General features: G+C 43.4%; 1 protein-coding gene across 2 annotated transcripts in view; it reads right to left on the minus strand.

Annotated features, from left to right (window-relative positions):
* The window catches only part of ADGRF5 (adhesion G protein-coupled receptor F5), a 40,853-nt gene extending 22,828 nt beyond the window's left edge, over nt 1-18,025 (minus strand). The window contains exons 1-3 of one of the 2 annotated variants that reach the window (XM_030945437.1): nt 17,792-18,025; nt 1,365-1,516; nt 97-240 (exon numbers count right to left, since the gene is read on the minus strand). In XM_030945437.1, the coding sequence (XP_030801297.1) occupies nt 97-198 (102 nt within the window). In that variant the 5' untranslated portion in view covers nt 199-240; nt 1,365-1,516; nt 17,792-18,025. Of the gene's footprint in view, nt 1-96; nt 241-1,364; nt 1,517-11,778; nt 11,832-17,791 lie in introns of those variants that run through there. The other variant, XM_030945438.1, reaches the window with a different exon arrangement.
* Between the last annotated feature and the right edge of the window lie 544 nt (nt 18,026-18,569).

Raw genomic sequence — 18,569 nt, forward strand, 5'->3', positions numbered from 1 at the left:
GACTCCTTCCAAGGTTTTGTGGGTGTAAAGGATAACATCAGGCTGATACAAGCAGACACCCAATGAAAACCAGTGGGGGTAGAGAGGGATACTCACTACATAGGACAATGGATAGAAGTTTGAGCTCTGTGGTATCTGGCAGCAGGCTGAGACCAGCAGGAAGAGGCAGTGGAGACCTGTAGTGGTTGGGGATGGCATTTTGCCTGGTGACTTCGCTCTGCAGCCTGAAGTCAGCTGTACCTACTCAAAATAGGAGAAAGAAGTTGTTTGAAGAAAGCAGAGTCCTGAGCAAATTCCTATCAGGGACAATGGAGGTGCTAAAAATCTGCCTTGAGAAAAGTTGACTTTAGATCTTCAAATATACCTCTTGGTGGTACTTGGGAAATGCACTGCCAGGAGATGAGGGAGCAATTAGGAATGTTGCTGCAAGTGAGGGCCTGTCCTCTTGCAGCAGGGAGAGCTCTGTTACTGACTGTATCCCACTGGAGAGGGCTGTAGCATCACCATGGGCTCAGGTACAGATATCTGTGTGTTTGTTACCCCTTGGCTAGCAATGGACACAATGAAGAGTGGCATCTCTTGGAAATAATCTGTGTTATCTTGAGGTTTTAACAAACTTCTCCATTAATTGCACTGAAGTTAACAAATAAGTAAACTAGAATCTAAGGACAATGTCACACAAGAAAATAATGTGATGCCTGAAATCACACACACACACATATCCACACCCCCACACCCCAATAACATTTTCTACTTCATTAATTCCTGAGCTAATTTAGTCACACAGCAGACTGGATGATGAAACATAAAGGGAGAGGTAAAACATTCATGGACCCTTATAACAAGTGCTAACACATTTATGCAACCAAGAGGAATAGAGAAAGGGAGGTGAAGAATCCATAAAAGATAAATATTTTGCTGTGAATATGCACTTTCTGGTTATTTCAAACAAAGCACTTTCTTAGTTCCACAATTAACAGCTAGTCGAGAGCTAAAGAAAAAGAGTAAAAAGGCAGAACCCAAATGATTATGAAAATAATTTTAAGCACTGAGGAAAGACTCTAAGCACAGTACTGGACAGGGCCTGAATGGATAACGTCAGCCTGATTAGAATCATGAACTATTGTAAAATTACAGTCTTTTCACATTGAAAAGGCTGTTCATCCAAACTCAAGTTTTGCAAGGCAATGAGTCACTAGGGGAAAACAGAAAAATCAGCACCTCCTGAGATCAGTGGCTGCCTATTGCAACCATCATTTATCAGAACTGATGCTCCCAGCCAGGCTGGGGCTTTGCTGGCACTTTTCGTTCTCAGATGAGTCCATGACAGAAAACAACAATATGAACATGATCTGTGGTCTCACCTTGTGAATTGGAAGAGGATGGCAAGGAGTTTATAGCCAAGCATGTATTTGATATCACCAAGGTGGGTGCCCAGCAGGGATTCGTGACTTTTCTCACCAATTGTGGTTCTTAGAGAGATCCATCTGGAGCGGGACTTCACCTGGGTACTGACCTGTTTAAAAGAGGGATAAATTATTTTCTTTTCCAATACAGAGATGTTATCACCAGAGCTCGGCAGGAATGAGGTGTAAGCCTGTACCTTACTCTCTGTTCTCAAGTGATGTGGAAAAGGCAGTGATCAGTGATGCAATACCGTAGAAAATTTTACTTGGTTGAGACTAACAAAAGCAAAGTCTGCCTGTGAAGATCTGCATTGAGGTCACAGAAGACTGAGTGACTTGATCATGAAATTCAGAACTCATAAGTGTAAGGTAGAAAGAAGTTATCATGGCAGTCTGCATTCTGTGATGGACTCTGAACTAACAATTACCACTCAGAAATGGGATCTGAAGAAAATGTCAACTGAATTCTGAGATGCAATTAAAGAAGGAAAATTAATTTTAAGATATTTTAGCATATTAATGGAGGGAAAAAACCAAAACCAAAACAAAAAACCCAAAACCTCCAAACCAACATAAACAAAAACAAAACAAGAGTAAATAAAAACAAAATAAAACAAATAAACAAAGAAAAAGCCCCTCTTTTATCTAGACATCTGAGCTAACACAGTGTAGCTGCTCTTATACCCCTATACAGGAATAACGAGAAAGGGCATCGCAGTGACTCAAAGTATCTTCCTACCCGACTCCAAAATCAATTAAAATAAAAGAGTGTTACAGGGTTTTTTTAATCCAACCAATGAATGGCTAACAGAATTGGGGGAAAAATGTGGAGAATTTTTTTCAGTTTCCTGGGCATGTCTGTCACTACATCCAGAATTCTACAAAAGAGACTATTTTGAGATTATTTTCCTATTTTGAAGACATCATCCACTTGTAACAAACTCAAGACTTCCACGGATCTGGCTGATCCCAAGATCACAATTGATTAAAGTGGATCATGAGGGTAACATTATAAGCTGTGACATAAGTTCCTGAGATAGTGACATGACTTAATAATTGAAGCACTAACTAAACAAAGGTCTCTGGTAGCATTGTATATTCAGCATATTCTCACAACATATGGTAAAAAAACTTAATCTGCACGAAGAGTTTGTGTTACACCGGTAACAGGTTAATGAAACAGATAATAGAAAGGCAAAAGGGTCATTAAACAAAATTTATGATGAGAGTAAACAACATCTGGTGCAGTTTTGCATCTATCTTTTGCCCTGCTCCCCAACTTGCCTTCATATTCAAATGTTGTGGGTCAGCCTCTATTTTCAAACACATCTTCTGTGTGACTTTATGCAGCTAACAGCAAACACCCTGTTAATTGTACGTGTCAGACACCATATAGAGGACAACTCATGTAAATGAGAGCTGGGCTGCTACTCAGGCTTTGGTAGCTATTTAAAGCTCCAAAACATTCCAAGCCAGTATCTAGAAAGCCAGAAAACCAACAAACAAGTTACAAATGGGGAAAAGTATTAAATGTTCTTCTCGAGCAATGTGGCTGTTCCCTTTGTTTGTTTAATTTCTCAATGAATAAAGCATTGGTGTAAAACTTTTAGTGAGCAAATTCTCAAGTATCTGTCTGCCTTCAGTGGGCAAAGCACACGTGAAGACAAATTCCTCATTTCTCATACAAACTGTCTCCTGGGAAACAATAAGTATCTTCAACTTATAAAGACCCAGAGAGCTAAAGAAGTCCAGATTTGCTATAAAATGCTCATTCTCCACAGCACTCAGGCTGGAAAATATTGTTTAAAATTAATACTAAAATGCAGAGGATTCCTAGAGGTAAATAGTAAGGTCTCATTTTAACCCAGGACATAAGGGAGATACATGACCTTCTTATTAATTTTTCTTTAAACATCTCTTTTTCATGAATGCTGTAAAATAATTACACCTTCTCTTGTAAATCCACCCAGCACAATAGTCACCATCACACATTTTAGAAAATAAAGATAACACCCAGAGATTTAGTATGATTTACCTTCTCAGGTGGTTCAAAGAGAAGATCTTCTAATTAGATTCATCTTAAACATCATCTGCATTCTACCATAGCCCAGTCTGCTCTCTCAAAGAGATATTAAACCACAGGAACTTTTATGATTAGTTGAACAAGTTATTGCTGCCCAGAAAAGAAGTTGCCTCTAGAGCCTGCAGTCAAATTTCAAGTGTGAGGCTGAGCAGTTATGCCACTGCAGAAAACCCACAAGGCATTTTAAGAGGAGATATTTCCTGATTCATCAGATTGTACTCATTATTTCCCCCTGCACTGATCTGAGTCCCTCAGTGTCTTATCTGCAGATTACAGTGGACTAACTTGTTCCCCTGCTGTTACTCACCTTCTTTGTTCTAACAAAAGAGGGTGTTGAGAACTGAAAGCAGCAAAATCATGTTTTGTAGCAATGGCATAATATCTGTGGGCTATGACTGAAACTATAAAGGAGGAAATTCCTAAAATTTTCCTACCTGAGCTGGCAGCATGCTTGTTGTGGGCTGGGCCTGGAAGGCTCTGTGGAGACACATTTATGCCCTTGGAGAAGCTGCACAGAGACGCAGACCTGTGACTCTGATGGCTATGGGAATTCCCAGAAATCACGGGAAATTCTGATGTGTTATATGTGTTCCTATGCTGAACCATATCTGGAGCCAAGAACACACAAACAGGGGACATCTGTCCAAGTAACAGTGGAACCCTTGTCCCTACAGTGTTTGATAACAGTTGGTTTATCAATGGAATTTATTTCTTCAGCAGTGTGTGAGGCATCAACTGGCTGAGCTCTGTGGAAACCCCTGGGATTAAGCTCATGTTGTGGGGAAATTATTTTTTAAACACTGGTTAATTCAGGAGACAGGTCTGTTTCCTTTTCTGCAAACCTGCTCACCTGCTGTTCCCTGCAAGGTGGTGAGTCAGACCTCAGCTGTTTGCAGCAGTTTTAAGGTGATTAAATTGGCATGACTGATGCCCTTGTTACCCTTACAGCATGTCTTTGTCTTCACTGTTGTGGTGCCATCGGTCTGATTTATTGCCCACTCAAGCTGGTTCAGGAATCTGAACAAGGAGAAGACCAAGGCTACATCTACAGCGCTTAATGCCACCACCTCTCTCTCTGTAGATTGGTTTTATTGATGGCCTTGGCCTTCCAGATTCTTACTCAGTTTAACTCCCTGTCCCTGCAGAAAACTAAAGCAGCAATAAGGTGTGCAGCTCACTTTCATCTGAGTCTGATCAGCTTAGAGAAGGTCTCAGTTAGTGCCAGAGCCAGAGCAAGAAGAGGAGCACCTAAGCGGCCCCAAGCAGGGAAGGGAGATGGAACAAGGGTTGGCAGACAGGGCAGGAGGGTAAGGACAAGGAGGACCTCTTCTTTTCTGCCCTGGCAAGCTGCTCAACACGAGTTCATGCTCTATCCCTACAGAAAAAGCTGATCATTTGCTCCCAAAATTGCCCCCTTGGCTGACTGCATGTAGGTTTGAATGAGCAGCAGTGCCAGTGCAGAGGTTGAGATGAAGAGGCTGAATAATTGGCTTAGGCTGAGTTACCTGTGCCTGTGGTGGAGTCACACTTTCCACATTGCCAGGCCTTGATTGGAAAACGGTCCTGTGTTAAACCCGCTTTCCCCAAACATCCTCTTTTTTTCTTAGCTTTTGTGTTTTTTTTTTTCCTTTTGTTTTGTGTTTTGGTTTGTTTTGGTTTGTTTGGGGTTTTTTTGGGTGGTTTTATTTGTGATTTTCTTTTTTTTGTTGTTGTTGGTTTCTCTTTCAAAAAATTTTAAGAAAGAGCATCTTGGGGTGTGAGAATGGGAAAGAATGTCAGCAAGGCTTTCTTAAAAGAGAGTTTCTGCTCAAGGCTTATCATCAAGCTGCAGCCTAAAGGTATGAGAAATCTTGGTTTACTTTGCGGGAGAATGTGAAAATTATACAATGTCAGAGGATTAGGTATGTCATCAACTTGGTATGTGAGCACAGGGGATGTCCTGATAGTCCTGATGTTTTTTCCTGTACTCATTCATCATGTACTGTCATGTCACCAGAAACTGTGAACTTCCTGGACTCTAAAGTCTCAACCCCACAACATTTTTATTTAAACATTTGAGTCTACAATTAACCTTCACAGGCTCAAGAAAGCAAGAGGTCTGCTAGAGGACACTTGCTCTATCCAAAGCAGGGCAGAGCTACAGGGATCCTGTAATTCACTGGAAATGTGCTGTTGCAAAAGCATGTGAACACATTTCATCTGTCACGAAAGACAGGCCAGGGTAAGGTTCCCACACAGCTGCACCCTGGGAGATACTGTTCAAAGAGAAAGCAAATGTGGAAAGAACTTAGAAATGAAGCTGTTGCAGCTCTCTTGACTCACCCTTCCTCATTCCCGTCCTGGACATTCACACTTCAGTCTTATGTCTAGAAATTAATCTCAGCAATTTGTGTAATCAAACCCCACTGTCAACTGCATCCAAATGCAGAAAAAAGATGCCAGAAACTCTCAGAAACTGGATGCAACACTGCAGATTCTTGCACCATCTGATATTCTTGAGTCTGAATTTTGTGTGTTCAGACACCCAAAACTGTGTTTTTAACATGAGGACAGAGTGAATCCCAAGTATATTGGAGCTAATAGGTAGTTTACTTTGAGATAACAGTTTTTGGGGTGAATCTGACAATACCTGGGGCTTCATTTATTATCTCTATCTGTTTTAGATAGTTTTGCTCCTCTCAGTCTTGCAGAAATTATTCCGAAGGGAGTCCTAAGAAGTTGCTATCTAAATTCACTCACTGTAACAATGCTGAATTTTTTTTTTTGCAAATATTTTTAATTGGAGACCTGGGAGGTAACAAAAGTGCACTGTATGATGATGTTGATGTTTTGGCTGGAGCCCTGTGTCCGGATATTGCTGTATTGGAGAACATCCAAAGGAGAGCTAAGACAAGAGCATTGTATAACCTCAGTGACAAAAGCCATAATCTTGTGAACAGGCTGAAGGTTGTTCAGATTAGATAGGACAAGACTCAGGTATGGACACAATAACAGTTTGTCCCTTGAAAAAGGACTGACATGGATGTTCACAGCGACAGCTGGCTGAAGTCACACAATCTGAAGCAAAAGTAAATATGCTGGTGATTATGGAAAATATGTAATTATAACATTTAGAAGCACAAAATTAGCCTACCCAGGGTGGCTGCAAAGTTTTCTTCAGTGGAGGTTTTTAAAAACAGGCTATACAATTGCTGACATAGAGAAGAGCCTTTGATAACTGCTTCCACGTGGGTTTGTGGCAGTGGGGTGATTGGTAAGATTGTTTGCTGATCTCTTCTAATTACCTGTGTATCTCTACACTTCGATTCGTGCAATGAAGAGATTCAGAGGAGATGTGTAAGAGCACATATCTGTGTTCTCAGAGTTGTGTTTGGACTGACCAGGGCAATGATTGTTCCCCTGTGCTTGGCACTGGTGAAACATCAAAAATCTTGTGTTCTGTTTGGGGTCCCTCATGACAGGAAGTCCACTGAGGTGCTGGAGTGTGTCCAGAGAAGGACAACAGAGATGGAGAAGGGTCTGGAGCACTAGTATGGTGAGGAGCAGCTGAGGGAGCTGAGGGAGCTCAGCCTGGAGAAAAGGAGGCTCAGGGGGGACCTTCTCACCCTCTACAACTCCCTGACAGGAAGGTGAAACCTGGTGGAAGTCGGGCTCTGCTCCCAAGTGACAAACAACAGGACAAGAGGAAATGGCCTCAAATTGCTCCAGGGGAGGTTTAGATTGGACACTTAGAAAAAGTTATTCAAGGAAGGGGTGGTGAAGCAGTGGAGCAGGCTGCCCAGGGCAGTGTTGGAGTCAGCATCCCAGGAGACATTTAAAAGATGTGTGCATGTGGGCTTGAGGGACATGTTTTAGTGATGGATTAGCAGTGTTGGCTTAATGGTTGGACTCATGAGCTTAGAGTTCTTTTCCAATCTGTTATTCTACCTTATCCAGGTTTAGGCATTCCTTTCTTGACCTTTGCAGCACAATATTCTCACAGGTTAAAACAGAGAGGAGGTAAACTGTACCTACAGCCTTATCAAGGGTTTCCCCAAAACAATATTTCCAGAGGAGGGCTATGGTTCACACCTTTTTCTACATCAGCTCACATCAGCTCACATTTTCCATCCTTGTTTGTGCAGTATTTATCTTTCCTTTTGACCTATGATTATGACTTTAGATTCCTCTATTCCTCTGTCAGCCTTCCCGTGAATTGTTGATGACCTTTTTACATAGCCAAATAATCTACATGGAAAATGAAAATAATTTAGACCCAGCAATCAGGCTCAAATCATACCACAACCATGCAGGACTTCCTGCAAGGAGAGAACAACTCTCTAGGACTCATGATTGCAGGGCACAGTAGCTGAAATAGCAACCATTTAGCTGTATGACTGGGAGCACAGAGAACACTGCCCAGCTGAATGTCCAAATTATCACATTCTCCAGGCACTCCTAATATTCTGAGAGCAGCCAAAAGAAGTTTTTGAGTGTTTTTAACACATTCTGTACAGTGCCAGCCAGCCCTGCAATGTTTTCCTAACCCTTCTGGCACAGTTTACAGTTGGACTTACTGCTTGTCACTGGAGAACAGCAATCGGCCAGATCAGTGAGGGCATTCATGCATGCATAAGCATCAACTGCCACAGTCACTGGCTAAGCACTGTCTCAGGGAAGGGGAAAGGTGAGAAACAGCCTGGCACATTTGGAGAGGCATGAACACCACTCTGGTTACTGTACAGCTGTACAGCTGACCCCTCTGGGAAGGTACCACACCAAGGCTAGACCTGTGGCCAGCCTCTCCCGTGGGGCTGGGTGACAATACATCTGCACTTACAGCCAGATCACTGTGTTAGGACAGAAAGGGCATCTTTGGCAGGGTGGTGATGTCCACAGAATTCTTGGGGATGGTCCTGTGCACAGCCAGGAGCTGCACTCAATGATCCCCGTGGGTCTCTTCCAACTCAGCTTCTACTGTGATTCTGCGATAGCTCATGGCTTCTGTGGCCTTGGCAGTGTAGCATGATAAAGACACCTGGGTTCTACCAGAACCAGAAATAACATGCTGTTGGCATTCTGTATAATCCCTTGCATCACGGCTGCCTCTATAGACATTCTCTCAGACGTGGGGCTCCTTACCTGGGTTCCTTTGCTCAGGCAACCTCTGTTCACTCAGAGGGACCTGGCCTATTCCACCTTATCCTTCTGTCTGACTCACCAACTCTGTCTCTCACAGGCAGCCATATTTGTAAGCTTTTCTTATCCTGCCCGTCATGTCTTTTTTCTAGAATCTTTCTGACAACATTTCTCATTAGAGGTTAGACTTAAGAAAAAGATTTCCTGGTTCTGGATTCATCTTAAGCACAATATCCAGCTCCTAAGCTCCCCAGTACAAGAGAGACACACTGAAGTGAGCCCAGCAAAGGGCCATGAAGATGATTAAGAAGTTAGAGCATCTGTCATACCAGGAAAGGCTGAGAGAACTGCTTAGCCTGGAAAAGGAAAGGCACAGGGGGATCTTGTCAACGTCTAAAAATAACCAATGAGGGGACCTAAAGATACACCCACCCTGGAGTGGGTTCTCTGGTAAGGGGTTATAAACGCAGAAGTGGAAACATGCAGTTCTGTTTTAGAAGACACAGAGTTATGCTTCCCCATGCAGCCATCCCACATACAAGTATTTTTTTCCTGTTGGCTGTAACCTTTCTACATGATGTGTCTGCGAAAGCTGCCCCTCTTGTACTGAAATGGAGGTGAATAGACTTTTGGCATCAGCAGGAAGAAGAAAACAAACAGCCTTGCAGGCACAACATATCTTCAACCAGCAGTTCTTTGTGAGGTGGGTATTAGTCCACAGCCTCAGTTCTTGGCCCTCTGCTCTGGCTGTGGGACATGTCCTGGGCCACTGAGGCCAAGAGCTCCCTGTGTGGTCAGGCAGACATATTCTGCTTTAAAGACTCATTGTAAAAGCCCTCAACTCTGTGCTTTTTGCTCCTTTGTCCACACTGAGAGACCATTCTCCCTCCTTTCTAATGGGTTCTGCTAGCTTAATGTCCTGAACAGATTTGCCCTTGGTTGGATCCAAGGATTGTCTAGCCCAGTTGGTTCTTATCCAACAAGGGCTATAGCAGAGGCCCTTCGGAAGAATTTTACAAAAATGAGGTAAGTTTGCAGCAGCTCATCTTCAGAATGTTACTTCCACTTCTGGCTATCAGAGCTACAGGGATTTCTGGAGGCAAAGGCAGGTCATTGGTGTTTAACCACCCCAATGGCCTATTAAGACAAATGAAGTCAATTACAGGAAAATCTACGAGAGTGTGCAGAATACACAATTTGCAGGAGCAAGGAGGTCTGAATTCCTTTGTTTGCTTTGAATCTACCACTCATTAGGGTCAAGTTTGATCCTTAACTGTCAAACTAGATAGTGCAGAGTTTTCCATGGCCTTTTACCCCGTATGATTCTTTTACACTCCCCATCAGCTGTTGAGGATTAAGAATCCTATGCCATTTTAGCACAGCAGTCCTCCTGCCTCTTTGGTACTTGTTCTATATCTTTCCACTTTGGCTGTATTTTTTTTGTAATATAGTTAAGCTCAGTTACCCCCATGCCAGCATTTTCCCGTGGCTTGAACAACTCTGCCTCCTTCTAGGTATTTTGGATGAGGCCTTTGGTGCTGTGAGATCTGTGGAGGTGAAGGATGCCTGAAGAGAGGAACCAGGAGCTTCTACAGGTTAGAAGGTATGAAGAGGGAGATCTGCTGCTGGCACAGGCACAGTTTGGCACAGTTTGGCTCTATGGCTGCCCAGTAGCCTGTAGCAGCTGAACCTTGGTTACCATTTGCAAACAACTATGGAACATTTTCCCAGAGTCTTGAACTCTGGGGCTAAAGCCTTGTTTTCAGTGCCTGTCCAGTTTGTTATTCCTCAGCCACAACAGAAGAGCTTTCCTTTCTCTGCATAAAGCATGACCTTTGGGTAGTGCGTAATAAGTTGGATGATCAGACAATGTTTGTTTCAGACAGAAAACACACAATGCCTTTAAGAAACACACACCCAGGCACAACAATATTTCATGGGAGAGCTGGCTGAAAGGGAAAGGGGGGACAAGGGAAGTTGCACTGACCTTAGATAACACATCTGAATGAGAACAAAAATAAAATAAACAGAAGTTAATCAAGGACACAAAACTGAACTGCTCAGTGATAAGGATTCAAACAGGCAATAAACAAGCTGTGGCATGCTTTGTGATGTTTGTGGAGCTGTGTTATTCCAGCTCTGTGCCCAGCATGGTGCAGGGGGCTGAGTTTGATGGGATGCTCAGGGATCTCTCAGACATGAGCAGAGGTTTTGTTTTCTGCAGGAATAGAGGGGTAATTCTTATTTTTGTTGGTTTTGTGCAAATAGATGTCACGGCACTCATAAGTGAAGGGATGAATGTTCCCCATGCCACATGGCATGTTAATATGCCAGACTGAAAACAGTGATAGCTGCAACAAAAGTGAAATGGCATTTAAATTGCCACTTTACTGGAAAAAGAAAGCCCTGCCTAATTCTTGTCTTCTTCCTAGCAGTTCTTTCTCACTTCCACTTGGGTTTTTCTCCACTCCAGCTAAGTCCTCCTCCTTGGCCTTCATGTGAGAGTTTTGTAGATAAGGAACAAAGAAAAAAAAAGAAAAAAAATCTAGCCAATTAATTCCACCCTCCTATTTCAGCCCTTTGTATGCAGCTGGGTACCACATGTTTGGAAAGACTGTGGAAAAGCACACACCAGCTCACCTCTGATGACTGGGATAGTAGAAGGGATGTGCCCATGAACCTTATCTTCTCCTTGTGCTTTTTGGAGCATCTGCAGTGGGGTGCTGTCCTGATTCACAGTGAGAGGTAACACAACAAGATATTTGAAGCTCAGCACTGTGGGAGTACTGGGGAAGGAGGAACTTGCCAGGTACTCCCATATCAATGTAGTGAAGAGTGAGGTCTCACAATATCCGTTTCACTGGAATTTCCATGGGTTGCAATGAGTTTTGGATTGGGTCCCTGAGTCAGGCCAGACATGGGTTACTTCTATAGACTAAAATACTAGAAAGTCTGATGACGGCATGCTTCCTGCTCATTTCGTTTTATTAACCTCTTGATTTTTTTCCTGTTATTACTGCAGCTGGCTGTGTAGGAAGCTTCTGTAAGTTGTGTAGGTGTCAGCCTTTTGGCGTTTGTACAATCATGCTCTGGACAGAAGGTGTTTCCTGCCGGAGGGCCTGGCTTGTCACACCTAGCAACAAAAAGATGGAAGTACAAAATAGCACCCACCTTTGGCGCATAGAATCATATAAATGGAGGGAAATCCCTCAAACCAGTGAAGGCAGGTCTCTGTTGTCCATATCTCTTAATTGCCTTCTCTTATGATGAAGCCTGAGAGAAAAAATAATTGTTTCTATTTTGTTCCTCTGATTTCATTTCCAGCCTTACTATTTTTTTACTGATCTGTCTTTCAGAGCACAGAAGAACTCAGAAAGGCTAAAAAGTGCTACTATTTAACTTCTTGGAAGGCTGCACCTGTCTATAATATTTTCAAATTTTTCTCAGTCTGAAGATAAGCATGTCTAAAGTCTATTATTCATTGAAGTCTTCTGAACACTAGTAAAACAAACAAGTCCCATCTGTGTTGATGATACTGTGGCTTGATCTCACACCTGATGCCAAGAATGAAGATGCTTATCTTCAGACTGAGACCAGGGATGATCCAGACTTGTGAACCCCTGTGGTGCTTGTTGGGTTCACACGGCATAAAAACACAGCATTGCAAAGACAAGTTAAAACTGATGGCAGGTTTGACCATGAGATACAGCACCAAGGGACGGCACTTCTCCAGCCACAGGGTGCCTTTGGAGAGCTTAAACAAGCACCTGCCATGAGATGTAGGGCCTGAGTAGATGAACTGCTGAGGTCTCTTTCTGCCTTTCATTAGGAGGCCTAGTCCATAGTTACCATGTTCCCTGTCTCAGCCAGTGCTAACGCCAAGACTCACAGGAATCCTTCAAAGAACAGCATGGGCCAGGGGCTGTTCCCAGTCAGCAGCACAGCCTGGGCTCCTTGTTTAGGGAGAAAAGGAGAGTTCAGGCCCATGGAGAGAAGCCGTGCCCTGCTGATGGCCTCAGGGTTAACACACCCTGCCCTGCTGCTGTGACACTGTTTCTCCTAATTCTAGCATGGCCTAAAATAAAATGCATATTTCAAGAACAGGAAGATTCTCCAGTTCTCTTCCATCTCTCCCACCCCCCAGCTCAACGGGATGAAGTTGGTGCTGAACTTTGGTTGCATCTCCCACAAGAAATTTTCTGAGGCATTTTTGCTTCTCTCTGCTGACTCTACAGGCAGTCTAGGCCTTGCTTCAGGAGGAACCTCCTCTGCTTCAACACCCTCAAAAGCACCTGGACTTACATTAGGGACAAAGAAAGCTTCCATTAACTGCTGTCAGATGGATTAGGCATTTGCAAAGTTTGGTACTATGATGCTGAAGCAGTGCTGGAAGAACCATTGCAAGGCTGTTCAGAAACAAGGTGTTCAGGAAAAGAGCAGGCAGCTTTTAAAGCAGATTTTCAATAGTAACATAGAAATCTCCCCTAAAAGGACAGGCTGAGAGATCTGGGGCTGTTCAGCCTCGAGAAGAGAAGGCTCCAGGGAGGTCTTTGAGCTCCTTCCAGTACCTAAAGGGCCGACAAAAGGGCTGGAGTGACAGAACAAGGGGGGGATGGATGACAGAACAGGTTTAGATTAATTATTAGGAAGAAATTCTTCCCTGTGAAGGTGACGCAGCCCTGGCACAGGTTGTCTACAGAAACTGTGGCTGCCCATTCCCTGCAAGTGTCCAAGGCCAGGCTAGATGGGACTTGGAGCAACCTGGTTTAGAGGAAGGTGTCGCTGCCCATGGAAAGGGCTGGAATGAGATGAGCTTTAACATCCTTTCCAACCCAAAGCATTCTGTGATTCTATGATTTTACATGCAGTGTGTCCTAACTGCAATAAGGGACAGTGTTTATGAACAGCAGTTGAACCTTTTAAGCCACAGACTTGAAACAGGATGGATAACAGGAGGAAGGAAGGAAGGAAGTGCCATCAGTCCTGTTTAATTGCCAGAGACACTTGAGGCATGCACAGGCTTATCCCAGACCTCAGGCCTAGGATCAGCCAACCCAAATTTTAGGGACAATATGCAGGAATTTAAAGAATTTCTCTGTCAAGAAGGCACAGTGAAACAATTTCAGGAGCAAGGGGCATTCTGTGAGTAGCCTGTCATAAGGCACGTAGGGACATCTTTGGAATGAAGATGGCTTTCGCACACTCAGTTTAATGGTTATGGAGGACCAAGCCTGTGCTCACAGGATTGAGCCAAAGCAGGAACTCTAGTAGAGCTTTTCCTCTGAGCATGAACAATTGGGGGAAGCTCTGTCGTTTTGAGGAATTTCCGAAGACAGTAAATTACATACTTGATCACAGCTCTATTATGTTTTGAGGGAAGGCATTTGGAAATTAATATTTCATATTAAGATTTAAATGGGGCATGCATACAGCTCTGCTGCTCACAAGCACCCTCAAACCTGGATGCCATAGCATTCTCCATGCTGGTGAGGTGAGTTTAAGCAGACCCAGGGTTGGCAGCAGCCAACCTTGTAAGCAGACTCTGACTATAAGTGTGCCTCAGTTCTCTGCTGCCAAACAAGGATGATATTTGCTGTCTCTGCTTCACAGGGTGCTTAGAGAGACCCTGGGACAGGAAAAACCCATCAGTGACTGCACTAATGATCTGATAAAGCAAAACTTGTGGAAGTACCTAGAAGGCAAATGAGATGTGGCTCCCTTTTCATCCAGAATGAAGGAATTCAATGCCAGGAGAAGGATATTAGATGACCTTTGAGGTCTTCCTGAAACAAGTATTACTTTGCGTAAATCAGCCAATGGAGATGATACAAGGGAGTTTAAAGATTCTTTTCCTGGGCTGGGAAAAAACTTCTGTTTATTCAAAAGTGGTCCATTGGAAGGTGTCTGAAGGGTAGACTAGATATCCTGTTGTTATGGGCTAACCCTGGTCTGAAGCTAAACACCCCCACAGGCACTCGTTTACTTCCCATCTGTCAGAGGGATGGAGGAGAGAATAAGATGAGAAAAAGTAAAAAAACTAGTGGATTGAGATAAAGAAAGGTTAATAGGAAAGAAAGAGGAAAGAAAAAGAAAAGTGATGTGAAGGCAATCCTTCACTACGTCCCACAAATAGATGTATATCCAGAAAATGTCCAAGCAATGGCAGGTTTGGAAGACAACCCTGACTTCCACCACTACTTTTTTGTTGCTGATCATGATGTTATATGGTTTGAAACATCCTTTTTGTGAATTCTAGTCAGCTTTCCCTGTTGCAATCCCTCCCAACCCTCATCCCAATCACTACAGAGTCAGTGGGAAGAAAGGGAAAGCCTTGACACTGTGCAAGCACTGCTCAGCCATAGCCAAAACATTGGTATGGTGTCAACACTGTTTCAGCCACAAATCCAAACAAAGCACTTTATGAGGAAAGTTAATTCAATCCCATCACACCCATCTTGTTTGGATTGCTCAGATGGGAATTATGATGGAGAGGGGAGGGTTTTGGGGCAGAATCCATTGCAGGCTTCAACAGGAATAAACTGAAGTTTATAGAAAAGATATAAACTGTGTGTAGACATGGTGAATTAAGGCTACAACATTCGTGTCATGTCATGGGATGGCTGTGAAAGGGAAACTTCTTCCAGCCACCATCAACAGCAGATAAGCACTTGGAATAGGCTGCAAATGTAGTCAAAAACTTCTTAACAAAGTCCACTGGTGCAGCATTATAACATGCAAATATAGCAGTGTAATTACTAGACAACCTGCTACAGTGAATTATCTGCTCCGCAGGAGCTACTATTTTCTAAAAAAACTCCAACTGAACAAACAAGGAATCAAACATTCGTCCATCAGAGAGAAACAAGCCATTGCAAATCTTTTGCTATCTCTTTCCCGTTTTACCTGTTCCTGCACACCCACCTTGTCCATCTCATCCATATTCTTAATACAACCAGTTCAGGGCCACTATCACAGCCCCACAGTTCCTGTCCTCACCCAGCGCTGGCTCAGTCCTCTCAGGATGCTGCCCAGCATAGATAAGGGGTAGAGCTGGTAAGTGCTCCTTACCAGCAGGGCAGGTGCAGGATCAGATTAACCCATGGGCGGTAACTGCCCCCGGGCAGGCTGAGCCACATGCCGAATCATTTGAGAAATAAACTCTGTATAAACATGCAATTAGGGTGGATCTGCTCATGAATGTCAATTGAACCCCTTTTGAAGATCACGGTCCTAAGAAACTCTTTCATGGAAAACTGGAAATGGTTTTCTGCAAGGAGTTTGGTTTTACTGTAGATTCATCCCATTTGATCTTGAAAAGCCATGATTCTTGCTCAAGGCTGAGATTCATTCCAGTATCAAACCATTTCAGTTTCAAGTGCAATGAAACCCCAGAATAATGGCGTCTTTGTGGATGATGAAATTAACTTCCATGCTTATCTGCTGTCTACTGGGAAACTGTGAATCACAGCCCTGAACAGTAGCAGCAGCAGGTAGGCTTCTTGGTCAAGATGAATGGGTTAAAAAAAGGAACTCTAGTAAAGGCTGCACTGGTCTTTTGTGTTATAACAATGAGAGGAAGCTCTGCCTAGTTTGAGGAATTTCCCACGTCTCCAATTCAGATGTTGGAGAACTTTATTAAGCCTGCCTAAGAGGTGTTAAAAAAATAAAAATAACCAAGAAGATCAGGACAAAGATATCTTCCCAGTGCCTACGCATGTTCTCTGTGTTTGTTTTTTAAACCTGGATCACCGGAGGCAAACTCAGATGAATTTAGGGAAGCTAAATAGTGACAGATGCCAAATAGTCACAGCAGGTTCCTGCTGAGCTGGCTGACCCATCACTGAGTTCAGTTAAGTGTCGCTGCTACTCAGGTGCTAAAGACTTGCCTCTACATTTATTTAAATATCACTTCATTCTGCAATGTTGCCAGACATCACTGGACATGTTAAGTGACAGAAATAGATGAGGAATTTTTTGGGTGAGAGGAAAATCTATGGGTTGCAAAATACCATTTTCATCATGCAACAGCAAGTGATAGAAGCAGAAAAAATGGAGCCTCAGGCTTTCATATTCACAACATCCTTTGCTTTGCTATTTCCTTTCTTGTCACAAGCCCATTGCCTCGTAAAACTGACTGCCACTGAAAGTGTGAGTTACAGCATTCAAACAAAAACACCTTTCTCCCCCAAATCCAAAAGCTCCTCATGCATATAGGTGAGCATTGCTTTCCCACGATGGGGAGAGAGAAACAAGGTTGTACAGGGTCACATCACAGCACTGCTTTTTTCTGAATCATGACCATTTAAGCAAAGTGGATACTTCTACGCCAGAGATGTTTGGAAATGGAGCAGAACTTTTGGGGATATAGACATCAATGGAGGTGAAAGCATCAGAAAGCTTCTCTGTATCCCCCCTGACACTGAACACTGGCAGCAGCACTCCAGTACAACACCATAAAATTTGCTTTCATTTAAGCAGCTGAAAACACAGATAGAAAAGAATAGAAACAAGATAAATGTGATGCTCAAAGACAGTATACAGCAGTTTCTCAGCCTGTGGCCCTAGTTGCCCCAAGTCCCTCTCCCCTGTCAGCAAGTTTCACCTAATATGAAACTGAAGGGAGATTGCTCTTAGAAGAAACAAACCCGTTCTATACAGCTAACAAAATACAGTGCTTGCATCTGCACTGCAAATTCCAGCCACTGCAAGTACAAAACAAAGTGGAAAAAAAAGAAAAAAATTCTAAATGCTATTGCAGTTGAGTTTTTTTCTCTGAAACTCTGCAGTACAACTTAGGAGGTAATAAACGCAATGAGGATTAGCACAGCACTTCCGTGCACGTCCCTCTTTACCTCTGCAGCCCCAAGCTTAAACTAAAGCAATCATAACCTCTATTAGCACTCACTAGCCAAGTGAACAGGCTGTAGCACTTTGTCAGGAGCTTGAATGGCTTAATTCATACCCTGAACAGCCAAAACCATCCTACAGAAAACTGCCAAGTAATCACCACAAAATGAAACCTGTGACGATTGCAGTCCCCCTGGCAAAAACCTGCAGCAGGTTTACTGGTGATGCAAAGCTTGCACTACACTGTCAGAATCTGTCAGAATCAAATTCCTTCAAGCCACCCTTGCCCTCCCCAAGACATAAAAGCAATGCCACATTTCACGCACAGCATCCATACCTGCAGGGCAACAAGTGCTGGTCCCCTCCGAGTCTTTTCCAAACTTGTCCTCTTGTGCTGGGATGGAAACTTCCCATCCAAGTGTCACCTCCTGCCTCAGCCTTTGCCCTTTGTTTTCCCAGGATCTGGAGACACACCTGCTTTTCCCTGTGTGCTGTTGCTTCTTGGGCTTGGGGTTTGTTTTTTTGTCTCGCTTTTCTTTTCAGAACAAATTAAACAGCCCTTGAGCAGTTCTCAGTGAGCAGAGAAAAAACCTTTTGGCTTGTGATGATTTAATCAAGCAAACCCCGTGACCTCCCTTTCCTGCGATCAGTGGGAACTGATCCCTTCTCCACCAGTGCAGGGTGGAGTTACAGCTAAAAAGCACAAGCTTGAAAGCTGGAAGGGCAGGACAGGTCTTCCTCCTCCGTTTGTTTTGTCAGAGAACATGGTGATTCCTGCTGCTTTGAAACACAGAGGCGACCTCTGGCCAGGAAGGAACCTGGAAATATTTTCTAAGTGATTTCCTGCTGTTGGGGGGAAAGTGGATGTAGGGGACACTTGGGCGGGGGTGCTAACAGAGCTTGGGGAGTGTGATTTCAAGGTGAGCAGAACACTTTTTTGGTCTTCAGGGATGTGAAAGTAAAAGAAATTACTTTTTTTTTTTTTTAAACCCAGGGCAAGCTGTTCTGAGAGCCTCAGTTTTCACTATATTGAATAATCTGGAGCCTACAGGTGCTCCTCAGACTTTCAGCTATGGTGCCTTTCCTTCCCCAAGGTGCTGAGGTACTATGCAAAG

This window comes from Camarhynchus parvulus, chromosome 3 (assembly GCF_901933205.1).
Source record: "Camarhynchus parvulus chromosome 3, STF_HiC, whole genome shotgun sequence".
Lineage (NCBI taxonomy): Eukaryota > Metazoa > Chordata > Aves > Passeriformes > Thraupidae > Camarhynchus > Camarhynchus parvulus.